Genomic DNA, 11252 nt, shown 5'->3' with positions numbered 1-11252 from the left:
CCTCTTCCTCCTCCTCCTCCATCAACTCAAAACGCAAGCTTCTTCGCACTGTCATTTCTTAACAAGGAAAGACTCAATGAGGATGGATTCAACTATCTTGATTGGATCAGAACCTTAAGGTTCACGTTGAGATATGAGAACAAAGAGTATGTTCTCGATGATGATGTTCCTGAACTTGGAGAGAATGCTACCCCAAATGAAGTTACTACCTAAAACAAGCATTATGATGAATCGACCAAAGTGTCTTGCCTTATGTTAGCGACCATGGCTTCTGGTCTCTAGAAGAACTTTGAAAATTAGGACACCTTTGACATAAATTAATAGCTCGAATAAATGTTCCCGTAGCAAGTTAGGCAGGAACAATTAGAGATTGTAAAGTCCATCATGGCATGTAAATAACAAGAGGGAGCATCTATATGTGTGCACCTCCAAAAGATGAAGTCATACATAGACAAACTTAGGAATCTAGGTGTCAAGCTGCCTAACGAGTTGACCGTTGACATGGTCTTGAACTCGCTTAGTAGTTTATATTCGTAGATCATCTTGAACTTCAATATGAACATGAACAACCTCGATAAGACCTTGATGGAGTTGCATGGCATGCCTAAGACAGCTGAGACGATCATGAAGAAACCCAACAACTCTAACCCTACTGCTCCAGTCTTGGCCACTAATCGTGGTTCTGCTAAATGGAAAGGGGTTTCTCATCCCAAATGAGAGGTAAAGGGCAAGGTCGGATAACCTGACCAAGGTCCTAAGAGAAATGTCCAAGCTGAGATAGCTCCTTCTGTTGATCCAAATGAGGCTACTGCCAGTCAAAGGGATATTGGAAGCATAGTTGCCCTAAATACCTGGAAGACCTTAAGAAGGGCAAAGTCAAGGTGGCTCTAAAACCTACAAGGGATGTTTATGGTCTCCAAAAGTCATAAAAAACTTATAGCATAAGTTAGGGTTGAGAGCCAAAATGTTAAATATATAGTTTCCAAAAATCACCTCCCACGTCGTGGCAAATAGGCTCCATGGCGTGGCGACTGCTTAAAACGCGTATCCAACAAGGCATCTTCAGATCGTGAAAAACTAACATGTCACGGTGTGGCTTGGGATCTCCACGTCGTGGTCTTCAAATTTCTAGATATCTTTTTGACTCCAATTGACTTGGTCAAAAATTCCAGCTTCCTGCTCCGCAATTGTTTCCTTTTCATCCCGAGCATGTCTTCACTGCTAAAAACATTTTTTAAACATATTAAGTACCTTTTGTCCTATAATGAGCATAATTGTAGCTAAAAGTATTAAGAAAAGGCGCATGGTATATGATTAAATATGCACATATCAACCTTCAGCTCTGATATCATTTTGCCACCCCCAACCTCGGCCGACGGCGGAAGCGTCGAGGGTTGACGGTGGTACATAGATTACCCAAATCACAAAGCATAAACTATAAATACATTTTATTAATAATTGATGTCAATTACAAAAACCTAGGTATCTTCACACGGCTTGTCCTTCCTTGTGTTGATCTCTTCTTCTTCCTATGAATACATACAATTTTGAAAACGCCAACTTGATGTTGGCGAGTTCACAAGTTTAATAGATATTGATAAAACTCTTTTTGAAAACTTTTTAGGATCTTGGTTTATGAATAAGAGTATTTTCATTTATCAATTCCTAGGTTTTCCATTTCATCGCTTCAAAATCCTTTTATTTCTTAAAGCTTATCTTTTAGGATGTATAATCAATCCTAATATTCTATATTTTTCTTCTTTCCCTTTTAGGATATTTTACCAACCCTAATGTGTTTTAATATACTTCTAGGATGTTTACCAATCCTAACTGATTAATATATTTCTAGGATGTTTTATCAATCCTAACTTATTATAATATATATTTTTAAGGTATTTTACCGATCCTAATTTATTATAATATATACTATTCGAAGGCGTCCCTCTAGGTAGTTGATTTATTAAGGCTTTCATATTAGTATTACCATGAGCCCCTGTAATCGATGTTGTGGACTAATAATCTCCCCGCATGAAGCCTCATCGGATGTCGGATAATACTTGTACATAAAGAAAGTTATCCTGTCAGGATTGTAGCTAGCAATTGTAGGTGGGGGTGTCAACCCCGTATAGATCTATACATATGTTTCTGGCTCTCATAAGATTAACGATTATAGGTTCCGGGTAGCAAAATTTAATCAGTCTAAGGATGAATAATAAAGCTCACTAACACATTTTACTAACCTTATGTGTTTTATCTTTTAACCTTTTTACATAATAATTTCCGTTTTCCATAATTATCACTATATATATATATATATATATATATATATATTATAATTATTTATTTGTATACTTCATAATTATTTCCGTATATATCTATTCTTTTACCATATATAATATATACAATAATTATCTTTGATTTGAAAACAGGATATTCAGGCAGCGTAACAATTAGGTACAACGCATATCCATATATTTGGCCATCATTACTTCTAGGTATTAAGTTATCCTAGGAACTTGGCCAACATCACATCTAGGTATAATCTTTTCTTAGAATATCGGAAATCATAACTCTTAGACATAATATCATAACTTACAACTAAATATAGTATCTATGAGCATATTATCCTAAGACTTTATGTTTTTATATAAACTACTAATATATATGAAAATATATTTTAATAAAGGATAAGTATCTATTCCCCACTTAAAACCTTTATAATAGTAAAATGGGGTCGTGAACTCTCCCAACTAACATGATCAGAGGTATCCTTGCTACTGCATCCGAAGCTTCACTCTATTAGGAGAATTTCCAAGATAGGTCAAGAGAAGGAGAGAGAGATCTTTGAGTTTTTGGGTGTGGAGAATTTAGAAAGTGGGCACTTTTAATTATAGTGCATATGCGTGCGGTGCACCTTGTGCGCATCGTACGCATGACTCGTGGCTCCATCCAAAGCTTTCCACATGTCACACTTCTGGTGGTCTACATTTCTCTAATCTCAACAAATGTGGGTTTCAGACGTGCGCATCATGCATGGCGCGCACTTCGCGTGCATCGCTAAATTTTCTATAAAAGTTCATATCTTCCTTATATGAATTTTGTTTCCGACCTTCTTTATATATTTGTGTAGCTATCCACTAGTACTACAACTTTCATTAAGGTTGTGTTGGCAAAATTTAACTTTCATTAAGTTTGTGTTGGCAAATTTTAACTTTCATTATTAACCCGCATTTTATTTTTCCAAAAATCATATCTTCTTTATACGGATTTTGTTTTTGGCCTTCTTTATTTCAAAGTTCTTATCTCTCATAGTACTCTAATTTTTTTTAATGACTTTAGCCAAAACTTAACCAAATCTGTCGTAATTTTGACGTTAATAATGTTAGTTGCGCGATTAATTTTTCTTTTTACAAAAATTATAACAACTCATATCGAAGCCAAATTTGTATAGCATTTATATCCTTGAAACTGTGGTGTTGTGTACTTTCCGAATACACTAACCGTAATTAATAAATGTACAACTTTTGGCCACTCATTTTTTAGCCTACTATTCGTATTCTTCTACTAAGCAAGAGTATACTTGATCATATTTTTCTTTAATATGAATCATTCCTTTTTAAAAACTTTGTTGCTCTAATTGTTTATGTTAGTTCCTAATGATGACCTTTGACGAATTTTCTTTGTTGTTACAAGATGATTCGGTTGTAGTACCGTAGGACGACATTAGGTGGACGAACGTCTGAATTATGTGGAGAGACCAATTGCGATCTTAGATAGGAAGATAAAGATCTTGCGCAACAAGGTGGTAAGCCTAGTGAAGGTGTAGGGGCAGCACCAGAAGGGTTCTGAATGGACTTGGGAACCCGAGGAGGAGATGCACGAGCATTACCCAGAGCCTTTTGTCGCGATGGATTTTGGGGTTGAAATATGATTCAAGTGGGGGAAAGTTGTAACATCGTTAATCCTGGTATGTAATTTCCCTGACCTTATTTTGAATAATTCATTGAAAACCTGAAGAAGCTGGATTTAATTGTAGGAAACACAATGCGCTCAGGTCCATGGGCTGAACGTCTTTTTCGGATTTTGGAGGCTATTTAAGCACCCTTAACCCTTAGGGTTTTCTCATCTCCGACCTCTATCACCCTTTAGAATATTCTCAGAAATCCTAGCCCCCATTTCATAGATTTTGTGACATCCCCAATTTCTCGGCCAGAAAAGACCGATTTGTTTATGCTTTGTTTTATAAATCAGAGTGATCGTTTAAAGAAAACGGTTGCGGAATTTGTTCCCAAAATAAAATATGATAACCATTTTATCAAAACATTTCTCGAAAAGAATGTATTTTCATTAAATAATAAAACCTCGGGATGTCATGTTCGTTACAGACCAAAAGCATAAACAATATAAAATAGACCTTACAATAGTTATTCAACTACTGATCTATAATCCAAAATCTCTTGTCAAGTCCGCCGACTTATATTCTTGTGTCATTACCTGTAATGAAAAGAAAACTGAGTGGGTCGGGCTTGGGAGCCTGGTGAGCATATAGGGTTTTCAACCCACAATAATACATTTATTATATTCAATTATCAAACAATCAACCCAAATACCCATCCCCATTATCTTCTTAAGGTTTTACCCTAAGAATCCACTATCCTTCATTCATTCATTCCTAAGGATTTACCTAAGGAATTGGCACGAAGTCCATTGCTGCCAAAGTTTATAGATCAGGTACTAAATCCATAGTTATCAGACGCTAACTCCATAGTCGTCGGGGTTTACTCAAGCGGCGCTAACTCCATAGTCACCAAGGTTCACTTAACAGGCACGAAGTCATATCGTCACCAAGGTTTACTCAATAGGCGCTAACTCCATAGTCACCAAGGTTCACTTAACAAGCGCTAACTCCATGGTCGCCAAGGTTTACTCAACAAGCGCTAACTCCATAGTCGCCAAGGTTCATCAAATAGGCACGAAATCACATCGTCGCCAAGGTTTATACAATAGGCGCTAACTCCATAGTCACCAAGGTTTATCTAATAATAGACGCTAACTCCATAGTCACCAAGGTTTATCTAACAGCAGGCGCTAACTCCATAGTCACCAACTATCCCATCTACCCATGTTCTACCCAACAATTTTTGTAGATATAAACAGTTACACAGTTTAAATCATTTGACACCTGTATAAAACTCCAAATTCCATGCCCATCTCAAATAGACAAATAACATATAAACACATAGCACGTATTTCATAGCAAATACTTCATATTTATGTGTTAGAAGAAAGTAACTACACACTCGCGCATATAAACAACAATATACTTAATACACTCAAACCATACTTGTATTATTATCGTGTTTATGAAAGGTAGTATACACTCACTTGATCAGAAGATGATCGGACAGCACTACGACTTGCAGAAGTAGTAATCCACAGCAGATCTGGAAGATCTCCACAAAAATCGAACTTCTCGCGGGCAGAGCTTCGGCTCGGGAACCGCACTTCTCGGGATCTTCGGGATCTCAGGACTTGCCTCGGGGCTAGAGAATAATATCGGGGCTTCGGGGTATTTCTGGCACGCAAAACGATGCAAAACGGGAGAGAGAAGAGAAGAAATTGGCAACCCTAAACGGCTGGCCCTTCAAATCTATTTATAGGGCAAATTTGGCCCTTGCCACGTCGTGGCAACCTTGTTCCACGTCGTGGGCTTGGTCGTCACTGCATGCGTCATCCCAAGTTGCATCTGGGGGCCTCCCGGAGGTGTCAGGACACTTGCCACGTCGTGGCAACCTTGTTCCACGTCGTGGGCTCTGACAGTTTTGGGGTTTCGCGCCCCGAACTTCAGAAATTCATAACTTTTGCATACGAACTCCGTTTTCGACGTTCTTTATATCGACGCGAAGGTGAGATTATGATCTACAACTCTCGTTTAGACTCCATTGGATAATTTTGACTTTATTTTTAATATATTATAAGTATATTACTTATATATTATCTTTAGTAGGCGGGGACATGAAAACTCCGTTCGAAATTCATAACTCCTTCATCTGAACTCCGATTCCGTCCGTCTTTCCGTCGTTGCACTACTATCGATGAGATCTTCAATTCTCATTTAGATCACTAAGGATAGATATCTATCTACCTTAAATTCACTATTTACGTCGCGCTGGGTCGTGCTGGGTCGTGCCGGTTCTGTCGCGAAACTTCGACAAGTCATAACTTCTTCGTTATAACTTGGATTTCGGCATTCCTTATATGCACGGAAACCTTGTGACATATACTACAACTTGGTTAAGATTAATCCTTCTAAATAATCTTCCATCAAAAAGTCATTTTTGATGCTTATCGTCTCTAAATTGACTAGCCCTGATCTACGGGCGTTACAGATTTGAGCCTCTCATGTCTCCTCTCATCATCTTTAGTGTGTTTTTGGGTGTTTTAGTGTGACGATTCTTGAAAGTTTGTGCTTTGGATCTTGGAATCAAAGGATCTCAACCTTCTTCCACCTTTAGGCCATTTGTAAGTTACAAAGATCCTTGCTTTTTAGCATTTCACCTTTGGGTTTATGAGATACGGATGTTTTAGTTCATGTGTTGGTGTTTTTGTCCCTCTAATGGTTTGATCTTGGGAATTTAGACAACTCCATGATCTTAAAACCCATCTAGATTTCAGATCTGACCTTATGGTAGAGTTTAGAGAGCATGCATAAGCTCTCTTCACTCCATGCATCATGAAAGTTGCGATTTTGGACCTTTGGGAAAGTAGGGTTTTAGATCTATTGGATTGAAGTGTCTAGATGGATAAAGTTGAAAACTTTATCCATTAAGACGCCGATTCATATCTGAAAGTTGGAAGGATTAACTTAATGGGTTAAGTGGTCTCTGAAGTGGGATGAATCATGAAAAGTGCGACGTTCATTGAGCACAACGCGTCTTTTTGACTTTTCTCAGGCACGTCTGTTTTCATGAGAAACGGCTGACTATTTTGTCATGCAGTTTGTGCGACACATTTTATAGGACGCGACGCGCCTGGTTAACCAATTGTTGACTTTTTTACTTTTTGTTTAAGTTTGACCTTGGATCAAACTTTATGATTTTATGTCATAAACTGAGAATTGACCTTTTATTAATGTATAAGTGGTTTGTGAGACTAACCTTCACATTTTGTTCTGCGAGCTGTAGTGTTGGCAGTTATCCACGAAGTGAGTCTTCTCACTATTCTATGTAGAATACTAAGTATGCTTGTATGTTAGACTCTCTTTATGACTTTTGCATGAAAAACTATGGGGGACCATATTAGGAAAGACTACAGGGGGACTGCAGCAACGAAAGTGATTATAAGATTATGGATGGACCATAACATTCACACGTTTGAAATATACCCTTAGGGTGGGGCCCACTGTTATATGTTACTTGTGATATTGGTATTCTAGGGAACTCACTAAGCTTTGTACTTACGATTTAAAGTTTAAACATTTCAGGTGCTTCTGGTAGCAAAGGAAAAAGTCCGGCCTGATTGCATCACATCCGCCAAAGATTCCACATTTTTTGTTTATTTATTTTAATATGATGACGATTGAAACTTCAAATTTATATTTTGATTGTCTTTTGAGAATAATGTTTGAATGATTGATATATTTAAAAATGAAAAATTCTCTATATTTTGGACTGTTACAGTAATAAATTATGTATTGAAATGATCAATGATGTTTGGATTGAAATTATTCAATAATATATAGATTCATGAATAATGATTCAATCCAATAAAAAGAAATGGTTCTACAAACAATCAAAACAAAAGTGTCAATATTAGGCCATCGGGTGTAGGGGACACGCCATGCAGCGTGGTTCCCATCCACCTCACCACCATCTTCTTCCACACCATTTTTGATGTACCTGCAACGATCACGACACCGCTCGGGTGGTGTGCACGATCGAGGTGAGCTTGCCAAGTGGCCACGAGAGCCGTGAATATATTGAAATGTCCTTACAATTTAAGTATTCTAGCAGTTCTTCGCACCAATCAAATAGTTTGATAAATACATACAATAAAGTACAAGCGTCTGCTTTAAATTTCCTAGGGTTGAAACTACAAGAAATAATGAAAGATGAAGCAATATAAAAAGTTGGATTAATATATACACATTCAATGCAAAACCAAAAATAATAATGATTCATATTCATACGAGGTAGAATATCAAAATAAAGAATCATAAAATATTCGGCGATCGACATAATGATTCATAATCATTACAATGATTAAAAAAATGATTCACTCTCTAAAATATTGATTAAAAAATATATATATACAAAAACATGGTTCATTTTTTATAATGTAACAAACAGCTTCATATGAACATAAATTCAAATACATCCTTCACCGATACATAATTTAATTTAGCTATAATTCCATTAATACTAAAGTCTAAAACACATTGACATGAATGAACATAATACATTTTGTAGCATTCTTCTGATTCCTCCAATTCATATAGTAACAACTTAAACGTCCGAAAATATTATATATATATTGCACATAAACTATATCAAAATGATTAGAAAAACAATTTAAATGCTAAAAATGCAAATAAATAGTCAACCGTTAGCTCGCTCTTCTAGTAGAGAGTACCTCTCCAATACTGCAATAGTCTCTTCTTTAGCACTGCCCACATAACAAATAAATCCAACTAAGAATTTATGCCAAACAACACGTAACTATTCAACATATATACAAATATATAATCGGATTTGAAAGATTTACCTCCCGGATCTCAAGATCTTGTATTTCCCAATCATAGTAAGGTCAACAATCGTTGACCCTTCACGCCCTGCTGAAAGTACACCACCATCATAAACAAAACGACAGCGTTCCCAAAGATTCTTAAACTCTTTAATATCTAAACTACTCGGCTGTCCACTAAGATTTGCACTTGTTAACGCCAATGCACTTCCACACCCACGAGCAATCATCCTGATAAATTCAAAATCAGGTATCCGAACTCCTACAGTATCCAATCCAGGGTTTAAAGATTTCTCAAGAACACTTGATTCCCCTAAAAATAACAAAAGTTTTAGCCTTGGGCCCACACAGGACAAAATAGAACATATATTCTATTGACTGCATCTATAGAACATAGATTTAAGAAGTATAAACCTCTTGTTAGAACTAGGGTTACGGGTCCTGGAAGGAGATTGTGAAGAAGGCCAAGAGGCAGATGGTTTGTGACAGCAAATCGGCCTATGTCGTTTACATCACCAACACAAATGGCTAAAGGGCTAGTGTGTTTACGTCCTTTGATTTCATATATTCTATTGACTGCATCTACAGAGCTGTTGCAGCAATGGTTCACGTTAAAGTATATATATTCTATGATGAAGTTGATTGAAGCAAAACGTCGAACACTTCGAGTGCGTCGAGAAATTTGGAGATGTGAAGAAACTTACCAAGCGTCACAAGCGAAACCGTAGAGTGTATCAGTGGGGACGGCTATAACCTTTCCAGTTCTTAAAGCTTTGATTGCTTCATCAGCGTAAGCCTCCGTCGCGGGCCGTACGATCCCAGACGTATTACTTTCAATACCCTCATTACATTTTTCCAAACTCCATGCCATTTTCCTTACTGATACTCCACGAAATCCCTTGTTTTGATGAAGAATTGTTGAAAATCCAAACTTGGGTACACCTGAAATTATACCAAGGTATCCCAAGTTGGGGATTGAAAAAGAGCTCATTTTGAAATAAAACCCACAGTGTATGAAAGAAATTAACGGTTAACGTGAAGAAGAACACCTCGAGAGGTTATCTTTGTAGGGTTTATTGTATTTTTTTTACATAAATAATCTTTCTCTATTGCTGTAGTGTAGTTGCAGCAGATTGTTCGCCGACCACGATGCCTTATTGCCTTTGTCTGTCATAAAGACCGGGTTAGTGTTGAGTGGAATGATATGATAGACACAGAAACAGGATGCCGATTCCTCAATTTTGGAACCAAAAATATATTCTATTCTACTTGTACGTGAATATTTGGAAAAATGGAAGGGCATGAAAGTCTATTTATATATTTTATTAGTGCCAAACACACACATATAGACCTATATTAAGACAAAACTAGCAAGAAACTAGCCAAAAAAAAAAATACAAACAGAAAAAACAGAAAATAAAAGAGACAGCATCATAAGAAACCGATAGGCTCATTAGATCATTTCTCCTAGCATAGAGAGTTTATTTTTCCCTTATGTTTTATCCATGTAAAAACCAGCGCCATAGTTTGGTCTATCACTTTCATGGGGGAAAGTTTCACCTTCTTGAAAATTGCTTCGTTCCTTGATCTCCAAAGATTCCATAAAGTCGTCATTAAAATCATGTGAATGAGATTTGTCACCCTTTTGGTTTTTCAGAATAAGATTGTCAGCACTAAATAGAGATCTAATATTATGTGGGTTTAAACAAGTGAACCCACACCAGGTGCGAGTTCTGTTCCAAACCACAGTTACAAATTTGCATTTCAAGAACAAGTGCAAAGTGAAATCTTATCTTATATGACTAAAAGTACATGTGGTTTGTGTCGATGCCAAACCCCTTTTGATAAGGTTTGTTGTCGGTATTCTATGTTGCCAAAGCTTCCAACAAAAAGTGTTGATTTTAAGTGCAACCACTTTCAAAGAGGGAAAATGCATGGCTTCCGGAATTGAGAACACGCTAGATGCAAGATAGCGAAGGGAATCCACTGTGAACTTGTTTGATTTTTTACCTTTTACTCTTTTAGTGCCAAACATATATAATTAAAAAAAAATCATATAAGGCTTGCAACGTTATCATTCATGGTTGTTTGATAGTTGTTGATTAAAATAGATCATATTAAATCAAAGGTTAACCGAATCAGCCACAACTTTGAATTTGACCAAGTAAGAGACATATTGGAACAAAGTCATAGGCTTCTAAATATGATATGAATTTGACCAAATTAGACACAATCTTTTATCACACTAGACCAGTAAGATAAAAGATATATCAAGCAGCCTAAATTTTACATATGTAAACTTCAGCAGGATTTAAAAACGATAGATAAGTTGGAGTCTGATTTTAAAAAACCAAATATACATAAAATACCGCATTACAGTATTTAGATTCAATGAATCAATTAAAAGAAAACATGTAAACAATGCAAAATATATAGAAAAAAATTGATTCCAATATGCTATTAGCTCTACATAAAAAAGAAGTAATTTAGATTTAATGAATCGTTAGAAA

The 11252-nt window shown here is 36.4% G+C and overlaps 1 protein-coding gene across 3 annotated transcripts; it reads right to left on the bottom strand.

Moving 5' to 3' along the window:
• Window positions 1-8447: 8447 nt before the first annotated feature.
• On the bottom strand, window positions 8448-10032 carry LOC145055444 (uncharacterized). Of its 3 annotated transcripts, XM_079003769.1 has the most exons (5): window positions 9792-10023; window positions 9447-9684; window positions 9157-9332; window positions 8764-9055; window positions 8448-8664 (listed from the first exon to the last, which is right to left on the bottom strand). In XM_079003769.1, exons 2-5 carry the CDS (start codon window positions 9611-9613, stop codon window positions 8598-8600), a joined length of 702 nt encoding a protein of 233 aa, XP_078859895.1. In that variant the 5' UTR covers window positions 9614-9684; window positions 9792-10023; the 3' UTR covers window positions 8448-8597. The 3 variants fall into 3 exon arrangements, with proteins under 3 accessions (XP_078859895.1, XP_078859893.1, XP_078859896.1); XM_079003767.1 differs by having other exon boundaries at window positions 9447-10023; XM_079003770.1 differs by lacking the exon at window positions 9157-9332 and having other exon boundaries at window positions 8764-8973; window positions 9447-10032.
• Window positions 10033-11252: the final 1220 nt, after the last annotated feature.

This window comes from Lactuca serriola, chromosome 5 (assembly GCF_051521515.1).
Source record: "Lactuca serriola cultivar US96UC23 chromosome 5, Lser_US96UC23_V15, whole genome shotgun sequence".
NCBI classification, from domain to species: domain Eukaryota; kingdom Viridiplantae; phylum Streptophyta; class Magnoliopsida; order Asterales; family Asteraceae; genus Lactuca; species Lactuca serriola.
Note: the sequence above shows the minus strand (reverse complement) of the source record. Positions and strands in the feature narration are given on the sequence as shown.

Coding starts and splice junctions, on each gene's coding strand:
- LOC145055444 (XM_079003767.1), bottom strand. CDS start 9,733: ATGAGCTCTTTTTCAATCCCCAACTTGGGATACCTTGGTATAATTTCA. Junction 9,333..9,446: donor GGTTTCGCTTGTGACGCTTG/GTAAGTTTCTTC, acceptor TTGCTGCAACAG/CTCTGTAGATGCAGTCAATA. Junction 8,665..8,763: donor AAGATCTTGAGATCCGGGAG/GTAAATCTTTCA, acceptor TTATGTGGGCAG/TGCTAAAGAAGAGACTATTG.